Source organism: Euprymna scolopes, chromosome 14 (genome assembly GCF_053919585.1).
Source record: "Euprymna scolopes isolate OS-2025 chromosome 14, ASM5391958v1, whole genome shotgun sequence".
NCBI classification, from domain to species: domain Eukaryota; kingdom Metazoa; phylum Mollusca; class Cephalopoda; order Sepiida; family Sepiolidae; genus Euprymna; species Euprymna scolopes.
The window spans coordinates 31,611,080-31,637,384 of record NC_136495.1 but is presented as its reverse complement, the minus strand read 5'-3'; the positions used below and the strand labels follow the sequence as shown (position 1 = coordinate 31,637,384).

Genomic DNA, 26,305 nt, shown 5'->3' with positions numbered 1-26,305 from the left:
GGAATATGTGCCTACATTACAGATGGCTTTCCATGTGGTAGGGATATCTCCAGAGAAGACCCTAATTTACCTTATATGTGCTTCCGGGTTGCACTAGCTTACACCACTGCATTTATATTTGCCCTCCATTGCCCCCACAACAGTGGAGTTATTATCTTTAAGAGCATATCTGAGAAAACTGACCACATCCTGTCTGCTCATCCTTCGGCTAACATTCACATTTGCGGTGACTTCAATGTCCATAATGTGAAATAGTTGACCCACTCAAATAAAATCGATGACAAGGGGAGGTTCTGTCATGATTTTGCCACTGCCTATGACCTCACTCAGATTGTTCACGAACCTACCTGTGTGCCCGATACTACCGGTCAGTATGCAAGCCTTCTTCTAGACCTTTTCCTCACAACTTCCCCTGAGCTATGTTCATATTCCATCCTATCTCCTCTGGGATCCTCCAACCATTCCGTTGTAGCAGTTAAGATAAAAATGAAATGTAATAAGTCTTCAGACGTACCTTTCCACCGTACTGTATATAGATACTCTATGGCTGACTGAGATAGCTTCCGTACATTCATATCTGATCTACCTCTGCATTCCGTGTTTAAAAAGGATGTGTCCTCTATAGTATCAGACCTGACCGAATGGTTAATTGTAGGCATAGACCAATTCATACCATCTAAAAAATTCCAACAAAAACCTAACAGCCAGCCATGGTTCTACCCAGAATGTGCTGCTGCTATCGCGCACAGAAATCACTAATAATAATATAATAATATAATAATAGATATACTGAGACTAAAGATGCTTTCAGGACTTCCAGAAAGAGTAATAAAAAATGCAACAGAGCTATATGCTCAGTCCGTTAAATCCAAAGTAGGTGAGCAATGGCTTGATTCCCACCAGTTATGGCAAATAGCAAACAGGATCCTGAACAGAAGCGTGTGTTCTATCCCAACCATCATCAATGGACCTGAGGTTATCTTATCAGCATCAGACAAGGTCAGACTATTTGCCAAGAACTTTGCAGCTAATTCTACCCTATGCGACGTAGGCCATCAACTCCCCGTATTTCCTCTTATAACAGACAACACGCTATGCAACATACAAATATCTGTGTGTGAAGTCGCCAAGCTAATCAAGAACCTTGATTCCAGTAAAGCAACTGGCCCTGACAGCATTCCAGTTATAGTGCTGAAAAAGCTCCAACAAGAACTTGCCCCCATACTTACAAAACTGTTTAAGCATTGCCTTAAGGAAAAGTGCTTTCCAACACCTTGGAAAACCTCATCAGTATGCCCTGTATTTAAGAATTCAGGTGAAAAGTCATCTCCCTCTCAGTACAGACCAATAAGTCTCCTGTGTGTCATGAGTAAGTTGTTGGAATCCATATTAAATAAAGAAGTAGTCAACCACCTCAGCAGAAACAACCTCCTTAGTGACATGCAATATGGTTTCCGCTCTGCAAGATCTACAGCAGATGTGCTAACGGTTATATCTCATAGGATTGGTGAATCTCTTGACAAAGGCTTCATTTCCAGGGCAACTGTTCTTGACATATCAAAGGCCTTTGATAGAGTATGGCATAAAGGTTTACTTCACAAGATCTCCAGCTACGGTATAACTGGAAATGGCTTCTCAATTATTAAATCATTTCTCTCTGATAGGTTTATAAGAGTAGTGATTGATGGGCAGAAATCAGAAGTTCTCAGTATTAATACTGGAATCCCTCAGGTTTCCCTCCTGCCTGGGCACGACTCTTTTCCTGATCTACATCAATAATCTCCCAAAACACATACTTAAATCATTCATTGACATCTATGCTGATGACACGACCATCTATGGCAACACATCAAAGGCCATAAATGACAAAGTTCTCTCTAATTCTCTGTCTTCTGATCTTGAGCGTGTGATACAGTGGGGGAAGAGGTGGCTGGTCACTTTTAATGCATCCAAAACCAAGCTTCTATCTTTACATCATCAACGCTCTGATCTCCATCTGACATTAATTGAAATGGATGGCTCTCATCTTGGGGAGGATCCATGTTTTGCAAGCTTCTGGGTTTGACCTTTACTCCTGATCTGAAATGGAACACGTACATCAAATCTGTTGCCAAGGACGCTGGGAAAATGGTGGGATCCTTCTACCACTCCAGAAGATAGCTCACTACTGATGCACTTCTCTATCTGTATAAAAGCCAAGTACGTCCAAGTCCAAGGATGGAGTACTGCTGCTCTATCTGGGCAGGAGCTGCTAAAAACAGCCTATCCTGCCTTGACAGAGTACAAAATAGACTTCGTGGTTTGGTGGGGGATGTCCTTTTCTCTTCCCTGCAGCCTCTCTCCCACAGAAGAGACATTGCGAGCCTACCTTTGTTTTATCGTTATTTCCATGGCAGGTGCTCGTCTGAGCTCCAATCGCTCATCCACCCTCGCCAATCTTTCAGGAGAAACACCCGTCTGGCTGAAACTACTGTCAATAATTTTCACCACTCTTTATCTTTGCCTAAATCCAAATGTAGATTCTATGAGCAGAGCTTCTTTCTCAGAAGTGCACGACTGTGGAACTCTCTTCCGTTTGCCTGTTTCCCACCTGACTACAACTTGGATGTCTTCATGTCCAACATAAACAAACTCCTGATAAACTGCCCCCTTAAGTAAGACACTCTATCAAATCTTCAATACTAATGATTACTACAATACTATCTCATTGATTACTGTACACGCAATAACCCTTATCCCTGAGTGGCCTCCGGGCCTTGGTAAGTGGTGACTTCCATGTAAAAAGAAAAAAAAAAGAAGTCTTAGGCAACCAAACTCATGAAAAGGAGTTTAAAAAAAAACTACCTGGTGAATCTGGTGAACCAGGGGCAACTTAGATACAAACAATCAATGTGATAGAATCTTAAAAAGATCTATCAGAATTTTAAAATTATCTGTAATTTTCAGCAAAAAGATCTTTCTTCTTGTGTGAATAAAGTTTCTTTTTTTTATATACATTTGCATCCATCGGATGAAACATTTAAAAAAATAGCAACTTGAATCAACTGTTTAAAATTGAGTATTACTTGTGTGGATTGGATTATTATTCCCATCTTGAGTGATATTTGCGCAACGTTTCGATTAGTGTAGGTTGTTGGGGTTTTTTTTTGCCGTGGTTTTGCATGTGTGAAAAAAAAATTTGGTCATCAAAGGGGAGGTAACTATAATAAAGTTTGACAACCAAATTTTTTCACACATACGAAACCACAACAAAAAAAATAAAAACAACTCAAAGAATACAAAACCATCTATGGAGCCAGTAACGTTTCTCCTTTCTTTTCCAAGATAGCGACCAACATGCCTGATGATGGTTGGAGGGTTCACCGACCAAAATGTTGCACAAATAACACTCAAGGTGAGAATGATAATCTGATCAAAACTAATAATCAGCCTTCATCTCAAAAATTGAGAACTGTTTAAAATTGAGTTGAAAAATTGACCAATATGTTCTAAATAACTTAACTGATCTGGTAATTTATTTTCAAATTTTCCGTTTTTAAAAGGTGGCATTTTGGCTTTTGTAACTGGAAATGTACACCAACTTTCCGTGGATTCGATTCTTTTGTCGGTTTCTACAATGGAGCTGAAGGTTACTTCAATCATTCGCAAGGTAAGAACGACTTCATTCCTTTCGGGTTTTTAATATTCAAACAAAAATATTGATATTCTTGATTCTGCAGATTTCATGCTGCAAATACTTTTTTTTTTCAAACTTAAAGCTTGACAGACCAATGAAAATGCTTCCAAGTAAAGTTTCATAGGTCAAAGAAAAATGGCATCTCAATATCACAAAATGATTGACACATGATAACAACAACCAAGATGCTGAAATCGATCTTAAAATTTAAATAAAAAAATACAGACATATATTACCTTGTTTCAAATGTAGCCTCTCTCTAATGTCATATGATTTTATTCAACCAATCACAGTTTTCTGTCTCTCAGCTTGCTTTCTATCCAACACACATATATACAAGAAGAATACCTATCTTAGATTAAATTAATTCCCCAAATAATAGTTTTGCACCACTTTGATGTCGTCTTATGATGATTAAAATTAAAATATAAAGCTACGAAACCATTTCCTAATTTCGATGAAAACATTATAGAAAATGTTTAAAACTTTTAAAAGTTTTAAGAAGAAATTGAAATTCAGGGACTTAGTTTAAATTTTGTCTGATGACTATAGATATAAATCTGTACAAACCTAATATATTTCAATGGGAGGTTGTGCCCTATATTATGCCCCTTTCAAATCTTTTAAAACTTTAAAATACTCTTAAGAACTTGAAATTCAATGAACATTTATTAATTGATGTTTAATATCTATTGTTAAAATTTCACAAAAATATGAGTATTTGAATTTTTACAAAAAACTTCCAAGTTTATATTATTCCCTTTACATAAAACTAAATTAAACTAAATATAGCCCATATTTGGACCCTTTATGCTACAATTCTTAGTGATTGGTCAATTAGATTAGAAATAAATCCCATATGTAAACATATACACATATGAAAATGTATGAAGATTAAATAAATATATATATATATATATATATATATATATATATATATATAATTATGAGTTATAAATGAGTATTCTCATACCTACAAACATTAACATTTCATGCTCATGCAATTATCAGTGCAGGAGATAACGATCAATGCTGGCCAAAGGATTTGAACCTTGCCACAAAGTCACCTTTGACGCCATTAGCAAGGAACATACCCTGGGCCACCATTGATTGGCACAAAATTAAATGAAATTTTAGCATTAATGAAACTTAACATTTAATACAGATGATCTTGGTTGGTTGGTTGTTTTTGTTTTACGGCATATCAACCTTTTTCAGGTTATTTAATGCCGAATCAAGTCATTTTGAAGAAATTTTTTAATAGAATATATTTTTTTTTCCAAGTCGGTTTCTATTTAACCCATAGTTGGGACCCTAACAGGTACTACCACTCTGGATCAGAGTGAACCTGGGAGCAATGGCAATTAAAGGGTGACTCCACACTCCCCAAAGCCCGCAAACTGAGGCCTCATCATCGGATATAGTTTAAGGTCATATCCAGGACCACAGATGATCTTAGAGTGATCAAGTATATATATATATATATATATATACTAGCAGGGGTGCCAGGCGTTGCCCGGGTGTTGGGAGGTGTGTGTTGAGCAAAAGAAAAAAAAAGTGGTAGTAGGAACCCATACCGCGAAGGAGGAAAAGAACGTGAAAAAAACGTGACGTCTTTGCTGTTATGCCCACCGTCAAACCGGAAGTGACGTAGGTTTAAATTAAGGCTAGATAATGGAAAAGAGGGGATGACTTTTAAAAATATCGACAAAAAAAGCAACCCCTCCCTATAGAAAAATGCCCAGTTGAGGGTGAAGAAATTAATGTTTTTAGCCAATTTTTCGGTATTTGTCATCTGAAAGGTTGAGCTTCGCTTCAAATGATACTGATCTTGTGAAAATCTGTCGCCTCTGTCGAAAGTTTTAGCTAGACATGCAAACATACATACATACATTTATATATTGATAGCTCAAATTTTTGACCCAAACTAATTAAAAAGCTTGCCCTATCTCTGAATACCCTTTATGTAAAATTTCAAATATTTAGACAAGAAATTGTCTGAGTAATTTAGTAGAGACTGCAGAGGTCAAATTTAAAAAAAATTTGACCCTTATTATGACCGCTTAACATTTATTGTTTTGGGCTCAAATCAAGTTATTAAGTTAGATCCATGTCCAAGGAATCTATATCTAAAATTTCAATTGTTTAGACCCAAAATTGGCGAAGGAGTTCGGTAGAGTTCTCAAAGGTCAAATCGTTTAACTGCCAAATTTCTGTCTGAAACCGGATTACAAAGATTTTTCCAAATCTCAGTACCCTGTATATCAAATTTCGAGTCTGTAGACTGAAAATTGACAGAGTTATTGTGTAGGGAAATGTACACAGACAAACAGACATACACACACACAAACAGACACTTTCACTTATATATATATATATATATATATATATATATATATATATATATTAGAATATGGATTAATATTTGTTTTATACTATTAAAAAAACAGATTTAATTATAGACTTTGTGTGTGTGTGTTTTTCAGTTTTCTTATTTTGTTTTGGGTGTGAATGCAGCATCCTACAGGATGCCTATCTCCTGCATTTCAACCGAGAGATCTTTTTAAGATTCTAATCGTCCCTTTAAGTGCAATTGGTCGAATCTCTTTTGCACTTAGTTCACTGAGTATATTTGCTAGTAGATTTTGAAACTCTTTTTCATATGTCAAGTTGCTCAAAAATATACATATATATATATATATATATATATATATATATATATATATATATATTGATAGTTATGGATGTGTTAATATCTTCCTATCTATGTCTGTATGTCATGCCTTAACCATTTGTTGATTTAGAACCTTTATTTTTCATCTTTAATTAATTACCTATCTTTCTCTTTGCTAATGACATCAGTTTATCCTAGAGAGAGAGGAGAAGCTTAATGGCTGATTATATGTGTCACACATGAATACTAACTTTCCCCTCAAACCCCCCCCACTATACCCCCTCCCCGAACTCATCCCTAGATCCAGAGAAGCTTTGAAATTGGTGAAGAGTTCAAGTGGGAGGGTTGAAGTTGTTAGTAAAAGGAGGTGACAATGGCAAGAAGAGGAAGGAATACCACAGAGAAGAAAAAAGAAAAAAAAGAGGGAGTGGAGAATGAAGAGTAGTCTGAAAAGGGGAAAGGAAGTAATGCTGAATCCATGTTATCAATTAAAAAATTTTAAATTAAAAAAAAAACAAAATGTTACGTCATTTCATCAACAATGGTCTGATTAAAATATTGTATAATTTTCACAGATTCAACTATGAATATTTTTTCAACTGAATATTTTTTGTCCTATTATCATTTCTCTAATATTTTATTCCAATCTTTCAGGTCACAAACATAAAATTGGTTATGATTTCCGATTTAACACATGTGTTTATAACTCTGCTAAAGGAAAATACTCTGCAGTAAGTACGACAAAAGAATTTTTATTTCAACTGTCTCTACCATTTCTCGTTAATGAACCATTACCCGAGATCCATTCTGTTTAAAACAACTTTATTGAGTCGTCTTCATAAATAAATTCACTTGTAGGTGAGATTCTCATGGATGTCTTTGCTCTTGGAGAGAAATCAACTTTGAAATTTCTTGGTTTTTCTTTCTTATCAAATTTTTCTTGGAGTTCATATATTAGATCCATTGCTCTTTCTGCTTCTCGTAAAGCAGATTCTCTTTATCATTCAAAACACTTTCTTAACCTAACCTTAATCCTAACTCTCTATCTCTACAAATTTACTATCAGATCATGTATAGAGTACTGTTATCATATTTATGCTCGTGGATCTTTGTCCCATTTGAAAGTTCTTGAGAAAAGTGCAGAAACGTATCTGTAATTTGATTAGCTAAATCATTTCTTCTTCGCTGCAACTTTTCTCTCACGGATGTAATATTACTAGTCTTAGTCTTTTTCATGTGTTTTTGAGAATTGTCTGATTTATTCCAGTTTGTAGAGAATGGGGACGACCAATGGGACGGGTTGGGAAAAAATGGAACATCGGTCATCATCCGGTGTTATAAATTCAGCGCTAGTCCCGGACTCGAAAAACTTTTAAGTCCACTTTACATGGCACTATGAACAGGATTTATTTTTACAGGATTATTTTCTTACTGAAATTGCAATAGTAATGGCATGAGGACAACGCGATGACGAACATTACTTGCAACTAGTTCATCAGTTAGTAAATTCGCAGAAAGAAAACAACGAGCTTCACACTGGCAGCGAAATGAGTCGAATCAGCCCCACATTAACAAATTCCTAATGAACCGCTCCCTTAAGTAAACACTTCATCAAATCTCCACACTAACGTACTGTACTTGCAATAACCCTTATCCCTGAGTGGCTTCCAGGCCTTGATAAGTGGTGACCACCATGTAAAAAAAAGAAGAAAAAAAACACTAAAAACTGGACAGACCCGTGATCAAACATGATTACACCGATGGGGACTGGGCATTATTCATTGACATATGGACCTATTACGAACAACTGTGTTGTTTAACTGACCTATTACGAACAACTGTGTTGTTTAACTGACCTATTACGAACAACTGTGTTGTTTAACTGACCTATTACGAACAACTGTGTTGTTTAACTGACCTATTACGAACAACTGTGTTGTTTAACTGACCTATTACGAACAACTGTGTTGTTTAACTGACGTATTACGAACAACTGTGTTGTTTAACTGACCTATTACGAACAACTGTGTTGTTTAGCTGACCTATTACGAACAACTGTGTTGTTTAACTGACCTATTACGAACAACTGTGTTGTTTAACTGACCTATTACGAACAACTGTGTTGTTTAGCTGACCTATTACGAACAACTGTGTTGTTTAACTGACCTATTACGAACAACTGTGTTGTTTAACTGACCTATTACGAACAACTGTGTTGTTTAGCTGACCCATGAAAATATACAACGAGTTAAGAACGGCTTGCTTGAACGAGGTAAACAGAGTCTGGTGCGAACTAGTAGAGCCCAAAGCTCTCAGTATAGTCACAAAAGAATAGCTCATACAGCATATACAACTCATTGCGGTGAAAGGTCTACACGAAAAGGTGAATAAACATAGATTCCACAATATGAAACAGCAAGAAGGGGAGGGTCTCACACAGTTTTTAGCAAAGCTTTGATCCCAAACAAGATTTTGCAATTTTACTGCTCAATGTCCTAACTAGAGCTGCCCACAGACTATAAACTATTCAGAGAACATGGTGGCTAGTCAACTCGTAGCTGAACTTGCAAATACAGAATACCAGCGAAGCCAGTATTTTGACAACAGTGGAACAGAAATTTTACAGCCTGTTAGTCTAGAAACAACGGATTCGTTGACTCCTCACTTGTAAAGTAGCCTAAATGCATGTTCAATTTTTGGCTCAATAAGGTCCGAGAAGAAGCCATCTTTGGAGTGGGAGGTACCCAGAACCCCTTGAAATAAACCGTGTGATGAATGCGTGATGACATCATACCCCAATGGGCTAAAAGGACGGAAGACCTGTCCAGCGAGGGAACTCCGATGCCATAATTGTGGAATTACCGGACACTTACAAAAGTGTGCCGAAAACCAGAGAGATCGACAATGGAGTCAACGAGTGATTCAACACAACATCAGTCAAAAATAATTAGAGGATGAGGAAGACCAGCATTTTGTGAGTGAAGACAAAAATTAGCAGCAATATCTCATCTTGCATGGAGCAGGTGTAGATTCAAAAGAACCCTCCCCCAGACGCCACCCTCCATAAAAGTTGAAGTATCCTTGATACCGGAGCCCCATGCTGAATTTGGGCGCGCCTTAGATAAGGGTACCTGCCGTTGCAGATACTGATGCTCAAACATTTCTGAGTGGCCCTGAAATACTGGAGGTATTGGGATGCACTAGCAATGTGTTAATACCAACTACCCATAGGATACATGGAATCACAGATGACCTACTAAACATTAAGGAAATAATCTTTACGCATATAAAAGTTAGCCTTAAAGAAACATGTTGGGATTTTACTTATCTGAGTCAGCACTAAAAGACATAGTTAATACCTCACGACTTCCCATGCCAGATATCAAAAGCTGACATGTCAACCTTGAATAATGGGAAGCACCATGTGGATGTCTCCAAAGAGAAACGGTTCCAAACAAACCTACAAGAATCCCATTTACCTCTTCTAGAAATAATAGGGTACATTTGGAACAATGGTTATGGGAGCACTTCAAATCAATAGCTGCCCCCATCAACCATTAAAAGTGATGTCAAGGAGATCACTAGATATAACGTTCACCCCAGAAGTGAAATCATCAGCTATGAACACACCCATTCCTGTCTCCAATCATTGGGTAAAGAAGGTGAAGGAAGATTTAGATAGGTATGTTGTGTTGGGCATCATCGAGCAGCAGTCTTGTGTTCGAGGATGGTGGTTGTCCCAAAGAAGGATGGATCACCAAGGGGGATGGTAGACCTACAAAAATTGAATGCTGCAATGATGAGAGAAATCCATCACACTACATTCTCATTTAACCAAGTGTCTGTTGTGCCAGCACACAAACAAACAGTTTTAGATGCATGGAGCGAATATGACAGTTTACTACTCTCCTCAACAGCCCAATAAACAACTACATTCGTAACAGAGTGGGTCTGTTATCGGTACCTTATGGCATCCCAAGTTTTCCACGTCTTTTGCAATGGGTACACTCATCGGTTTGACAACATCACGGTAGACATGCCCTGAAAGAATTGTTGCATTGATGATAGCCTTCTCTGGGATAAAACTATGAAATCTGCTTTCTGGCACACAATGGACTATATCACCCATTGCGGCAGAAATGAAATCATCTTCAATGCCAATAAGCTTCAATTTGCAGGCGACGGAGTTCAATTTGCAGGTGACAAAGTTCAATTTGCTGGCGTTTTAATAGCTGCTGATGACATAAAGCCAATTAAAAAAATGACTTCCCAGTGCTTCCGAACATCACCGGCATGAGATCGTGGTTTGGACTGGTTAACCAGGTATCAAACGCATTTTCACAGGCTGCAGCAGTCATAGCCATGTTGGGTCCATGGAGCTTTTTGTCGAAACTCAGGGCCAGGTAGGTGGGTAGTGTGGGGACTATAGAGGGGCACTCCAAGGGAGAAAATTGGGGACTAAAAAACGTACCATGGAAGGAATCAGCTCACTGGTGGTCTCCTGGCTGGAAAAAGAGGAAAAATCTAGTTGCTAGTGCTTTTTATCAACTTATCGGTAGTGTCCTCAGCTTGATTGAGCAAGCCAGAAAGAAAGTTAAATGCTTGTACAAATCAGTGCTGAGTGCAATGTGATTGCCAGGCAGAGTGACTAGGTGTGTTCATGTTCCTGGAATGAATATTACATCCTGAGCACAGCAACCAGGTGTTAAACACAATAAAATGATAGGCACATCCGCTTTAAATTTGTTACATCTGCTTGACAAGTCTTCTATTTAAGTTCTCGGTACTATTAGAGTCAGTTTTTCACCATAATTAATTCTCTCCTGAGAATTATTGAATGAAATAAATTTACAATGAATATTTTTATAAAAATATATTCCTTCAGTTTAACCTTTAAGAAGGAGCATTTTAAGAACCCAAGAATTGAGGCGCGAGATCCATTGACAATGGAGTTCTGATTTCAAATGTTTAACAAATCTCTTATGGTGATGAAAAATGAGAGAGCCAGGGAGACATACATACGTATTATAGACAAAGAATTTGAGAGATTGTTATTTTGCAAGGTGACATATTCACGGTTCATTGCTATAGACCTTTAGACAATCTTTGCCCTCAAGTTCATAATATAACATCTGTCAACTCCAGATAAATCTACTCTGATTGACAGCACGCTCTGAAGTCGCCATGTTTTTAATAACATGTTTTAAAGTGTGCTTGTCTCCATCCGAGTACAAGGAAGGTCAAGTATAAGGCTTTTAAATATGGGGAGCTTTAGCTCCCCTAAAACGGGATCTTTATCATTGTGCTAGAAATTAAGCACAGATTAAAAATCGTAATGGCAGCTTGTTATTGTTCTGCTGTTGCTGCTGCTATTTGTAGCATGACTGTTAAACCTATATGCACATATAGAACATAATCCTGAAGTTATACCATCGATTTTCCAAACACTCTCTATATAAACACAAATGTTACTTAACTTTACTTTATAGAGATTTTCATTGTTTTTACTTTTTAGAACATAATTGCAGAACGCGCAAAGGATATCCTTTCAACCCACAACCCGAAACATCAGCCTCTATTTCTTTATCTGGCTTTTCAAAATGTACACACCCCATTGCAAGTAAGTTAAAAATATCATATAATCCCTATATTAACACTTCTTATGTCTGTGTATGTATTTCTCATCACGTTGTAACTCTCACTTATTTTGTATTTACTATTAATTTATTAGTTATGTTTTTAGTATTTACTATTAATTGATTAGTTATTTAAGTAAAAAATGTAATAGTTTTATGTACTCAAATTCATGTTAAAAATATTATTTTTAAAATGATTTAATCACAATGAAATTCGCCATAATGCATTTCGATTTTCTCATAAACAAGTCAGTCATTTCAATCTTTTGTTAATAGTTGAAAAAAAAATGAGTTACCCATAGAAATCCAAAAGGAATTTGAAAGCATCTAAACTGTTGTATAAAAAGTTATTTCTGACTGCAAAATGTTTGTCAAACTTCCATGTGTGAAAAGATTGAAAATTTTGGAATATTTAATATCCAGTAATTTTATAAATAGAGATTAAAACATTACCTTAACATGATCAACAGTTTTGTTGAATTACTAATTTTTTATGGCCAAACAATCATACCATAATAATTAAATTTAATTTGGAAAATATTATTTAAATAAAAAATAATTTGATAAAAAGGATTTTTTTTCTGGCTTTACATATCAAGTCAACAATTTAGAAAATTAAATTTTTCTGTTTTTTTTTTTTGTTTTTTGTTTTTTGCATAGGCATCACCACTTATCAAGGCCAAGAGGCCACTCGAGGATAGGGTTAAAGAGTGTACAGTAGAAATTGGACAATATAGTAATCGTTAGTAATGGAAATTCTGTAAATTTGTTAACTTATTTGGAACAGCTCATCAAAAACTTGTTTACATTAGACTTGAAGACAACCATATTGTAGTCAGCTGGAAAGCAGGAAAACGGAAGACAATTCCACGGGCGTGCAGTTCTAAGAAAGAAGCTTCGCTCATGGAATCTATGTTTAGGTTTAGGCATGGATAAAGAATGGGGGAAATTAGTGATAGTGTTTTCTGCTAGATGAGTGTTTCTTGTGAAAGTTTGGCGATGGGGGACTATAGATTGGAGCTCAGCTGAGCACTTGCCATGAAAATAACGATAAAGCAGAGACAAACTCGCAACGTCTCTTCTCTGAGAAAGAGGTTGCAGAGAAGAGAAAAAGGACATCACTACGAGGCTATGAAGTCTATTTTTAATTCTATCAAGGCAGGATAAGTCCTTTCTAGCAGCTAAAGAATTGCATCAGCAGTGAAATATCTACTGGATCGATAGAAGGATCCTACCATTTTTCCAGTGGCCTTGGCAACGGATTTAATGTATGTGTTAAAGGTCAAGCCCAGAAGCTTGTCAAAACATGAGGCCTCCCCAAGACAAGAGCCATTCATTTCAATTGATGCCAGATTAGGATCAGAGCGTTGGTGATGTAAAGATAAAAGCTTGGTTTTAGATGCATTAAAAGTAACAAGCTACCTCTTTCCCCATTTTACCACTTGCTCAAGATCAGAGGAGAAAGAATCAGAGAGAACTTGGTCGTTTACGGTCTTAAATGTGCTACCATAGATAGTAGTGTCATCAGCATAAATGTCTATGAATGATGTAAGGATGTGATTAGGAAGATCATTAATGTAGATCAGGAAAAGAGTTGTGCCCAGGCAGGAGGGAAACCTGAGGGACTCCAGTATTAATACTGAGAACTTCTGATTTCTGCCCATCAATCACTACTCTTATAAACCTATCAGAGAGAAATGATTTAATAATTGAGAAGACATTTCCAGTTATACCGTAGCTGGAGATCTTGTGAAGTAAACCTTTATGCCATACTCTATCAAAGGCCTTTGATATGTCAAGAGCAATTGTTCTAGAAAGGTAGCCTCTGTCGAGAGATTCACTAATCCTATGAGATATAACTGTAAGCACATCTGCTGTAGATCTAGCAGAATGGAAACCATATTGCGTGTCACTAAGGTTATTTTTGTTGATTACTTCTGTATTTAACACAGATTCCAGCAACTTACTCATGACACACAGGAGATTTATTGGCCTGTACTGAGAGGGAGATGAGCGATCACCTGAATTCTTAAATACAGGGCATACTGATGAGATTTTCCAGATTGATGGGAAGCAATTCTCCTTAAGACAACGTTTAAACAGTTTTGTAAGGATTTATTGCGAACTATTATTCTCATCTTTATTAGTTGTTGTTTCACAACGTTTCAGCCAACTATTCCTCTGGCTTTCATCAGGTGGTAACCACGACAGATAGGAAAATTAAATGAATATACATAATACTCATCTCATTAATGAATTCCAATTAAAATAATATATATACCATTCGGTACAGTCCCGACCATGGAAGATCAGATAACAAATAAATGTGGATTTATAAGATCAAATAATCCAAACCCTTCGGGGCCCGTGGCGCAGTTGATAGAGACATTGAATCTCTACGGTTCCAGATGAGCATTGTCTGAAGATAGCGGTTTCAATCCTACCCAAATAGCGGTTTCAATCCTACCCAAAGCCGGCCAGAGGCTTACTTGGCCAAAACGTGGTGAGACGACAACAACTACGGATGGCAGTGATTGCTGAGAATGCAGTTAGGAAATTCGAAGTTCCTATCCGTCGCGGTTACCACCTGACGAAGGCCAGAGGAATAGTTGGCCGAAATATTGTGAAAAACAACTAATAAAGATGAGAATAATAGTTCGCAATAAATAAATTAATATATATAATACTCGTCTCAATAATGAATTCCAATTAAAATAATATATAACTACAGTTTTATTTTAAAACTTTTATTGAAAATAATCAATTCAGGTAACTTAAGTATGTAGTAGAGCTGATATCTATTCAATGAAGCCGCATTTAGCCTCAATCAACGCCTCGCTATTGATCCTGAACTGTGAGCGTACCTTTTCTACAATGTTGGCAGGAGCTTGGTGACTACTCCGCGGATGGTGGCAATCAGACTGGCTTTGGTGTTATGGGAGGTCATGTTGGTGATATTCTCGACATATGACCAAACGCAGTAGTCCAGCGGGTTCAGGTCGGGGAGAAGGAGGGTAGTGAGAGAAGGCTACAAAGTCATAGCACTCCTTCTGAAGCCAAGTCTTGGTTGCTTTAAACTTGTGGACTGCATCGAGTCCTGCTGTCACATCCAGGGTCTGCCAGTTGTCACCTGATTGCACCAGGGAATCACCACGCTCAGTTTTCTCTAGAATTCTCAAGCCAGCACACCTTGAATGTATTCTCTACAAACCCCTCTTCACGGACTTTGGGGCTGTGGGCAGGGTTGTGGAGTCGGATGGTAAAATTCCAACTCGGACAAATCCTAGGATGCTGATTCTGATACTTTTGATATCTTTGACTTCTGACTCCGCTTCCGACTCCTGACTTCTTGACTCCTATGTGGAAATCTATTCTGCAGATCCATATACCAGCCTCCCACACCTATTCAGCATTTTATAAATACTTTTCATGTATATTATTTTTTTACATTTAACATTCACTTGTATTATATACACTCAACCAGCTTTATAGAATAAGTTAAGATAACAAAGGGAAAAAATTTGACATAAATTTTTCATACTAGAATTATTCACAAGGACCCATTGCATAGTGGATAAAATACTTGGTAAAATTCAGTAGTAAGTTACACTCTTCTGGAGGTTGAAGGTTCAATCCTCAGTGCAGGCATCATTAAAAATAAAATTGCAAATTGTTTTTACCTAATTATGGCTGATGGAATGAGAACTTGAATTAAATAAAGGTTCTGTTTGAAATTTCATGCAAATTCTTATGTTTGACTGAAACATTTCAGAGTTTGACCAGATACACCTGAAAAAGTTTAGAAGTTATATCGACCAAACTATTGTGAAAATAACACCCAAAATGAAAACTGTAGTTTGAAGAATTCAAATGATATAAATATTTAAAATATGTTTTTATTACTTAGCATTAGCACATCATTTGTTTTTAGCTGTTGTTCCTACATATAGCTCCCTCCCTACATACAGAATCGATGGCTCCCCAGCTTGGAAAATTTATTTCGTTTTCAACTTTTCTTTTTTTGCCATTCACTACTCATATCTTTGGTCATGTATTGTATTGTTATTTTCCCCCTCTTTTCCAGGTTCCAAAGCATTACGAAGAATTTTATCCACACATTCAACATAAAAACCGAAGAACCTATTGTGGTGAGTCAGTTAATATTCTGTAATTATGTTCGCATTTGTATTGCAATTAACAATCCTATGCACACGTTGTCAGGCAACTCAAGTTCTCGATTATATGTTGAACAAAATAGCTTGGACACTGATGTTAATTTATAAGAAGGTTTATTAATCAAAATAAAATGCCACAGAGCAGCCAGTTAATTATGTGGGTGCAATATATACATATGCGCGCGCGCACACACACACACACACACATACATATTTTTTTTTTTACATAGAAATCGCCACTTATCAAGGCCCAGAGGCCACTCGAGGATAAGGGTTAATGGGTATATATTAGTCAATGTGATTATAGTGTAGTAAACATAAGTAGTGGGAATTTTGTAAATTGGATTACTTAGGGGAACGGTTCATCAAGAACTTGTTTACGATGGACTTGAAGACAATCAGATTGTAGTCAGCTGGAAAGCAGGCACTTGGAAGAGAGTACCACAGGCGTGCAGTTCTAAGAAAGAAGCTTTGTTCGTGGAATCTACATTTAGGTTTAGGCACGGATAAAGAGCATGGGAAATTATTGATAGTGGTTTTGGCTAGACGAGTGTTTTTGTGAAAGTTTGGCGATGGGGAGCATAGATTGAAGCTCAGCTGAGCACTTGCCATGAAAATAACTGTAAAACAGGGACAGGCTCACAACATCTCTTCTGTGAGAAAGAGGTTGCAGGGAAGAGAAAAGGGCATCCCTCACTAAGCTACAAAGTCTATTTTGAACTCTGTCAAGGCAGGATAAGCTGCTTCTAGCAGCTTCTGCCCAGATGTGGCAACAGTACTCCATCGTTGGCCGTACCTGGCTTTTATATAGGTAGAGAATTGCATTAGGAGTGAGATATCTACTGCAGCAGTAGAAGGATCCCACCATTTTTCCAGCGACCTTGGCGATGGATTTGATATATGTGTTCCATTTGAGGTCAGGAATAAAGGTCAAGCCCAGAAGCGTGCCAAAACATGAAGCCTCCCCAAGACGAGAGTCATTCATTTCAACCGATGCCAGATTGGCATCAGAGCATAGATGGTGTAGAGATCGAAGCTTGGTTTTAGATGCATTAAAAAAGTAACCAGCCTCTATATATAATAGTAGGACAGTTTGGTTTCCTAGATGTAGATCTACTGAAACCCCTGTGTTTATTAAAGAGTGCTTAATGGAGGACAAAGTAAGTATATAGCATATTTATTATACTAACATTATTGGTTACATATGTGCATACATGGTTCAGTGGAATCTCAAGTCTGAGAGGCCCATTTCGAAAGACCAAGGAGCAACAACTGAAACAAAAATCAAGGCCCATTCGTTTTGTATAAAAAATAAAAATAAAGATAAAAATATATAACTGTGTGTGATTTAAATCCGGATAGTGTTTAGTTTGTGAGGGTGAAGGTAGGTAGGGAATAAATTTGCCACAGAGAAAGGGAGGGAGAGGGGAGGGGGAAGGGAGATAACATCTAGGCTGGTCAAGCTATCCTAGCAGGGAGGGTTATGGCGATATTGTAGTTTTAGGGGTTAAGTGTTTATAACTTTGATTTAGGAATTTCTAGGGTGGTCTACACTCTCCTTGCAAGCTTTCTGTCTGCTTTTCATGATCATTTTGGTAGATTATTAACTTTACTGATAAACTTAATATACTTTATAATAACACATGTCCGTATGATCGAGTTAATACCATGTTGTATATATATAATCATTTTCATATAATTTTTTATATGACTTAAATATATATATCATGGGAGTTGCATTCTAAATATTAATGTGTATGTAGTAATTAAATCTTAAAAATACTGATGTAGACATTTAAGTGCATGTATGTATAGGATTTCATATCTATATAAACTTTATTTCAATTGTCATCCTTTTTCATTTGAGTCGGATTAGGGTTTAAAGAGGTTCGTAAATCCATAGATCTGTACGCGAGTTATTTTTATTTTCATTTAATTATTTTATGTTTTGTCAGTCTCTTATTAAATACTAGAATATATAATGTATGTGCTATAAACTTATGTATTTCTCTACACAGATGAAATTACCTGATCGCATACAAATATATAATAGTATAGATACGTCCATATTGGTAGATCATCTCCTCCACATGAAACATCGATTTAAAATACTTAGTTAATAATAATCTATGAACGAGTCGTTTTTATTTAAATTATTTTCTATTTTATTAGTCCCTTATTCAATACTAGAACATAAAATATTATGTATAATACATTACCTAATATAATATGCAATATATGATATATATTCTATAAACTTATGTATTTTCTATAGGGATAAAATTACCTGACTGCATATCCATAAACAAATACATAATAGTATAGATACGTTCATATTAGTAGCTCTTCCTAGTTCACATAAAACTTTGTACTTAGTTAAAGCCCAAAATTAGTTATTTTTTATTTTTTATTTATTTACACAGTGATCACCACTTATCAAGGCCCGGAATCCACTCAGGGATAAGGGTTATTGCAAGTACATTATGTTAGTGTGGAGATTTGATGAAGTGTTTACTTAAGGGGGCGGTTCATTAGGAATTTGTTAACATTGGAGTTGAAGACATCCAAGTTGTAGTCCGGTGGGAAGCAGGTAGACGGAACAGAGTTCCACAGGCGTGCAGTTCTAAGAAAGAAGCTTTTTTATGCATTTGGCTTCATCATACAATGCTGCTTTACGATAATCATTCTCGTCGTTATATATCAACATGTGAAGGGGGGGGCTACTAATAATCTTTATCATTTCCTCTGTTTATTTTATTTAGAATTTATTTTCTATCGCTTAAAAAAGTGTGACATCATTCATCATTCAACTTTGATCTACAGTGTTTTTGACCTCTGTTGTCTCTGTTTTGTCTTTACAAAATCCAGCTGATCCAATAAAAAAAACAAATAGGTCTTTAAACAGGAAAAGTCCTTGAATTCAATCTGAGTGAATTTGTTCCAGACAGGTTCAAATGTCTAATGTTTGTGTAACGTCTTATGTGTCCAAGAAACAATGAAATAAGATCACGCCTATTACTGATTGACCTCAAGGCACCTCACTTTTAAACTGTAATCCTGTGCGATCATGTGCCCCACCCTGGCTCGACAATAATCACTGACCCCAATGCTGCTTCTGTTCTTCTCTTTCAGCTTCCATTCTTGTTTTAGCCATGTTATCATCATTTTTCACTGGCAACTTCTGAGGAGGCAATCATCATTTTTCACTGGCAACTTCTGAGGAGGCAATCATCATTTTTCACTGGCAACTTCTGAGGAGGCAATCATCATTTTTCACTGGCAACTTCTGAGGAGGCAAGCACACGTTCATACGTATAAAAAAGTTAACAAGTATAAAGAATGCAAGAGAAAATACAGATACATTCTATAAATATCATTGTAGAAAATGACCTTTTAAATGCTAAGGTCCATATCTGTGTAGTTTGTTGAGGCCTCTTTGTCATCAGTTGATGTCACCTCATTGCGATCTGCTTTGAATCACAACTTGCTTTCAACTGCCCATAAACTGTTGCAAACTCAAGACTGTCTATAAATTGCTGGAAAGCTCATTGCCACTCCTGAAACTGTCTGTAAACTAACTCTAAATATATTGACCTCTATTCCGTTCTCCTAATCACTGCCACATCTTGATTAACAATCCTATTTCAGCTTTCTTTTGTGTACTTTGGTGAACAACTTCCTCCACATTGTCTTTCTACTAAACTTACTCTCGATAACCTTTGTTCTGCTGATGAACTTATTAGCACATTTTTTTTACTTTCTAACACTTTTTTTAGATGGGAGCGGGGAGGGGGGTCAATAGTATCACAATCCCTGGTTTCTGCAATCTTGGTAAGGGTTAGGCATCTCAAAAATGTCATACGGCAACAGAAACTAATCTAAAATAAGAATCTGTTAATTTTAAATAAAAATGTGACTTTTAGTTCAAGTTGATACAAAAATTTCGAATTGAAAATATATTTCTGTAAAAAATAAATTAAAGGATTTAGTTAAGATTAAAAAAAAAAAAGATTAGTTTTAGGATTTAATAATTGATATTTCCTTGAATAAAGAAGAATTTAATAAACCTAACTTGAATATTACTTCTTATGGTGACAAATTACGATACTGGAAATTGATATAAATAAACACTAAAAACCCAGAAAAGTCCTACATATATTTTCCTTTTTCTTTCTATTTTTTTCTAGCTATGGTAACTGCTCTTGATGAAGCTGTTGGTAATATAACAAAAGCTCTTTTAAAACATGGCTACATGAATAATACTTTGATTGTATTCACAACTGATGTAAGTTGGTTCTTTTCTCATTTATTTATTTATTTTATTTTTTTATTTATTTTATTTTATTCATATTTATTATACACTGTATTACAATTGAAAACTGGAAAAGAAAAGGACAAGAAGAGAGCACATACAGCACCTGGTATTCCCAAATGATCACCCATTTTAGCATTAACCAGGCTCCACAATGATTATGATTAACTCTGATCTAGCAAGAACTCGTATGTCAGCGTGATTATGCCGTATGCATATATATATATATATATATATATATATATATATATATATATATATATATATATATAGGCATCCACATACAGTACCGTTTCGCTGTATCACAGCTCATCAGTGCAGCTAAACTATCACTAGCCAGGGATTGAACCTAAAACCATCTAGTTAATAGTTGGCAATTCTAACCTCCGGCCCATGTGATCGGTGCCGGTAATTGACCTCATTAAATGCCTATTATATAGACTCTTGCCCACCTCTTTTACAGTGCTTGACCTGCTTGTTTGTTTACAAACAAACAGAGATTCGCATTAACACTAATTAAGCAGCAGGTGAAATCATTTTACCAGAGTGCTCTACCAAAGGAAGAGGGATTATATTTTCATGCACATTCATCCACATACAGTACTGTTTCGTTGTATCATAACTCATCAGTGTAGCTAGACTATCACTCATCCCTAGCCAGGGATTGAACCTACAACCATTTAGTTGATAGTCAGCAGTTCTAACCTCTGCCCATGGAATTGGTGCTCGTAAACGACCTCATTAAGTACCCATTTATATAGACACTTGCCCACTGCTTTTACAGTGCTCAACCTGCTTATTTATATATAGGCATTGTTCATTGAGTAAAATTAATTTGAGCTCTCCTGCAATGGACAATGTTAACATTGAGTTTACATTAAGATTTTGCTTACATTCAGCAGGTGTTGGAGGATAGCATAATGATTAGAAGTGCCAACTATCAGCTTGATTGTCGCATTACGTTCTTTAGCTGCATTAAAGGGTTGTGATGCAGTGAAATAGTCTGTAGAAGACTCTCTCTCTCTCTCTCTCCCTCTCTCTCTATCCATCTAAAAAACAAAAACAAAAGAAAAACACATTTAACTACATATAGGTTTAAAATAGGTCAACTCACTAGATATCTACACTCCCTGCTAAAAAAGCACACACAAAGGAAGGGTTCAACATAAGGTCAACTGGGCCTTTGTTCTGTAACTGCCTGCCCATGGCTAATTAGGAAGGGAACGGGGGGGGGGGGAACTAGGAAGCTGATTGGCTAACTAAAAATTCAATAGAATATGCATGTATAAAAATGCAAGACTACAACAACTCTTCGCATAAGCCTGATGAATCCTAGTGTGGATGAAATGCGGAATATTCTGTGTAGCTTAATTGCCATATTTATTTTTCTAACTTACTATATATAGAGGAAGTCTTGAAATAAAGACGAAACATTGATGAACACATAATATGGTTTGTTCCTTTTTATTTCTCTATTTTGTCGGAATACTATTTCCATTATTTTCATCATTCAGATATATATATATATATTTGAAAATTTTCCGGGGGGGGGGTACAGAATTTTATAACGGCTAAATACAGACCAAAAAGCATAATGAATTTAAAAAATAAAAAATGAAAATAAAGGTTACTAACGAGGTTTCGTTCCTCACTTATCAAAACTAAATCGAGGAAAATACGATTTAAAACAAACAAAAAAAGTCATGAATATACTAATTTTTTATTTTTTTATGTACGCACACACATACTAGCAGGCTGCCCGGTGATATTTTAATTCATGCAGATTTCATATTATCATAGAGCCAATTCTTTATTGATTATTCTCCAATATATAGTAATGATTTTGAAAGTTATAAAAAAAAAATTACTTAGGTACCATCCACTTAAATTGAAACCAGAACATTTAGCACTCCAGCCTTTGTTGTTATTTATCACTCTAGCGTCATTACTATCTGAGCTATCCACAGATGGATATGAAAGGTTAAAAATTAAGTGACTTTTGAGCAAAATTTAATTCTGCTTAAAATTAACAACATAACAACTTATGTTAAAAATAAGTAAGTTTGAAAACACTTTTTAAAGATAGCGGCAAGCTGGTCTGATGGTTATCATATTTGACTCACTGACTTTAGGTTTTGGTTTCGATCTTAGTTTGAGTATTTTTTTACTTACAAGAAGTGAACTGTTTAGTAAAAAACATAATATTCACATGCACGTCTCAATTTCTTTCCAGTTTTTTCTTTTTACTTCATTTTTTTAAAAGGAATTTAACGTTACATTTAATACCTATGGTATTTCTGTTTATAATAAATAAGAAATCTGCATTAATTTAAGTATAATATTTATACGTATTTTATGACCGGGCAATGCTAGGCGCCCTGCTATCTAATATTTGTCTTTGACCTGATTTTACTTATGCATTCCAAGGCATCTCATTTTTGAACTATAATCTATGTGACAGTTGAAATAAATAATAGCCTTCAGTTTACTTTCAGCATCCTTGTAACTCTTGCTTCCCTTATTTTGTCTTTTAGTCCTCACATTCCATGAATGGCATTTCTGCCCAAAGGGGAAGAATTGCTGTTTTCTGGGCCAGAATCTATCTATAAAATAGTGTTGACTAGTTTCTGACATTAAAGTAATATTCTTTTAAGCTTTTTTTAGCTCCATATATAAAATGGTTTCATGCCTTGTCTGGAGTGATTTAAAAAAAAAAAAAAAAAATGAAAATCTGTCCACTTTTTTTAGTTATATGTATATATATTCTTTTTCTTTATTATTGCTTAGAATGGAGGCCCCACACGCATTGCATCAAATAATCTCCCTTTACGTGGAGCAAAGGATACCCTTTGGGAAGGAGGTACCAAGGGTGCTGGATTTGTTTATGGGCCAAATATTTTGAACAGAACTGGCGAAACACATACTGGGTATGCTTCTTTTTGTTTATCAAATTTACAACATTTGTTTTTTATTGTCAAACACTAGCTATCCCTACCTGGCATGATTCATCCTTCCCTTTCCTTTTAGTTGTTTCATTTTATGGCATATCAATTCTTTTTGGGTTATTTAATGCCAAATCCAGTAATTTTGAAAAAAAGATTTTATGCTTTAAGTTCTTTATATCTCTGAATATTTATTCATGGTGTTTGGTTTGATTATTTTGTAGAGGAATTTTTTGTTTGTTTATTTGTTTGTTTGTTTTTTACTTTGCAAAAAATGCTTTGCATTTTGCAAAGGGACAGAAAAAATAGCATCATGTTTGGTGCATTTTAGGTTGGGAAGCCAGTATCTAAAGACAGTCTGATCCCCTTACTGAGACTCGTCTATTTTATATTTTATAAATAATCATTTTCATCCTTTTGGTATTTATCTATATACAGTAGACTATGACTGTAAGATGGCTGTTCATCGTTGTTCTGTTATATAAATCTCAAATGTTGGTTTGTTTGTGTGTTCGTATGTCTGCTAAAAACTTTCGTCAGCCACATCAGATCGGGTCGAAGCCAGTACCATCTGAAAGAGTGCTCCCTCGGATGCATAATATGTGAAAATTAGAAAAAAATGATTAATTCTGTGGTGATCAACTGGTAGACCCTAGGATACAGTTTTTTTCAGGTTACAATGTGGAATACGATTTTTTTTCGGCCCCTGGTTAAAGTATTTGTCACAGTCAGCACGGTCACCCTTACATTTGTAGATGAGGATGATGTTAACATTCTTCCACTTCTGTGGGAGACACTTTGCTGACCAACAATCCAGGATGAACTGGTGGAGATGTAGGATGAGGTCAATTCCGCCACTCTTGAGGATCTCAGCAAGTATGCTGTTGGGACTAGCTGCCTTGTTTATTAGGCTATGAGTGGCCTCCTTCACTTTTCTGATCGATGATGGGTTGTCCAGCACGGGAATGGATGGCAAAGTGGGGAGATCATCGACAATAAAGGGATTGGTGGCATTGATCTTATTAAGCAGCTCCCACAAGTGTTCAGCCCATCTTTCCAGGATACCGCTCTTCTCTTTGATGAGAGCACCATCCTTACTACGCACATGGTGCATGACGCGTTGCCTTGGGCCATGGATCATCTTTACTGCCTCATAGAAACCGTGAGTGTCACCAAGACTTTGGATCTTCCTAACCATCTTCAGCCACCATTCATTTTTCATCTGATGTAATTTTCGCTGCACCATGGCACAGAGTGTGTGATGTTGAAATTAGTAGAAATTACAAAAGTTACAAAAAATGATCCAGTAGAAAAATAATTACAAGTAAAACCACAATTTATCAAATTCTTGAGTTTTATCATATTTTTTAATGTAGAAGAGTCGTACGACTAATTCAGTATGATAAACAAGGAAGATAACCCTCAACTTAAATTGACAAATTAAGTGTCCACCATATTTAAACTAATGCATTTCAGAAGGTAATTACGGATGATTTTTTTTTTGTTAAAACTACATCTTGTACAGGATCATTTTTCATAATTTTTCAAATTTATACTTATTTTGCTATGATGCGTAAATACATAATAATAATGTTTTCACCTGAAATGTATAGTAATGGGACAACAAGATGGAGTTTCATTCTATATTAATAAACAAACTTTATTTGTTATCTTCGTTAGTAGCGTGTAGATGTGTACATAAGAGAAACGGGTTAGTAAGTTGAAGTGTTCTTGAGTAAAGATAGAATTAATATCATGTCGGCTCGTTGAAGAAGTTCCATTTATGCGTGTTTATAGCTAGTAGCTGTTGGGATAAAGGAAGCCGATTAATAAAGAAAGAAAGGGCAAAGTCTTCAGAGTGTTTGCATATTGTCGTGGCTGAGTGTGAGTTGTATGTTCTTTAGCATGACAAAGAATGTTCATTTGGGTACAACACGTGGCAATAAATGGTAGTTAGAAGAGAGCCATAGCTAGCTAATGTGCACTGCCCGGCAGGATCGGGATCAAAGAGGGTTAATGGTTTCAGATTTCGCCTTTTATATACTCTGTCACATAATAAAGAGCTGGCTTGTGATTGGACAAGCCAAGAGGAAATGGATTTCAAATCTCGAAGTCGTGAGAAGTAGCTCCTGCCTGTGTTTGTAGCGAATGTCGGTTGCTACAAATGTGTCGGTTTAAAAGATCACCAATGTAAACAAGCACCCTAAACCTGATATGTTTTTTTTGATTTAAATTATCAAACACTGCCTGTTCCTATCCAGTATTGCCCAGGATTATTTTTTGCTTTATGTGACTGAAATGATAAAATAAATTTGAATTTGGTCTTTTTATGAATCATAAATAGCAGAATAAACAAAGGGAACTAACTATATATTCGTCAAAATACTTTTTTTTCTTTTTAGATGGCATCATTTGGATAATTTTGTTTTCACTAAGAACATGTACCAACTCTATACCAAGAAAACTGGCAAAACAGAATTAAACAATGATTTTGGAGCACAAAAAGAATATTTTTACTTTATTTTATTATATACTAGAAGATATACCCGGTGTTGGCCAGTCATAAAATACTTAATAAATATTATATTCTAATTAATGCAGAATTTTTATTTATCATAAACAGAAATACCATAGGTATTAAATGTAGCATTAAATTCCTGAAAACAAAAATGAAAAAAGGCAGACACTGAAACATGTGTATGTGAGTATTATGTTTTTTTAAACAGTTCACTTCTTGTAAGTAAAAAAAAATACTCGAGCTGAGATCAAAACCAAAACCTAAAGACAGTGAGCCAAATAGAATAACTATTACACCAGCTTGATATGGCTTTCAAAAGGTGTTTTCAAACCAACTTATACTTAACATAAGGAAGCTGTTATATTTCACGAC

At 35.8% G+C, this 26,305-nt stretch overlaps 1 protein-coding gene across 1 annotated transcript in view; it reads left to right on the top strand.

Annotated features, from left to right (window-relative positions):
- LOC145292929 (arylsulfatase I-like) overlaps positions 1-26,305 on the top strand; it is an 84,854-nt gene that overhangs the window by 39,984 nt on the left and 18,565 nt on the right. The window contains exons 5-10 of the mRNA XM_080139098.1: positions 3,543-3,649; positions 7,005-7,081; positions 11,866-11,970; positions 16,071-16,134; positions 20,349-20,446; positions 23,261-23,400. Of these exons, the coding sequence (XP_079995224.1) occupies positions 3,543-3,649; positions 7,005-7,081; positions 11,866-11,970; positions 16,071-16,134; positions 20,349-20,446; positions 23,261-23,400 (591 nt within the window). The remainder of the gene's footprint in view (positions 1-3,542; positions 3,650-7,004; positions 7,082-11,865; positions 11,971-16,070; positions 16,135-20,348; positions 20,447-23,260; positions 23,401-26,305) is intronic.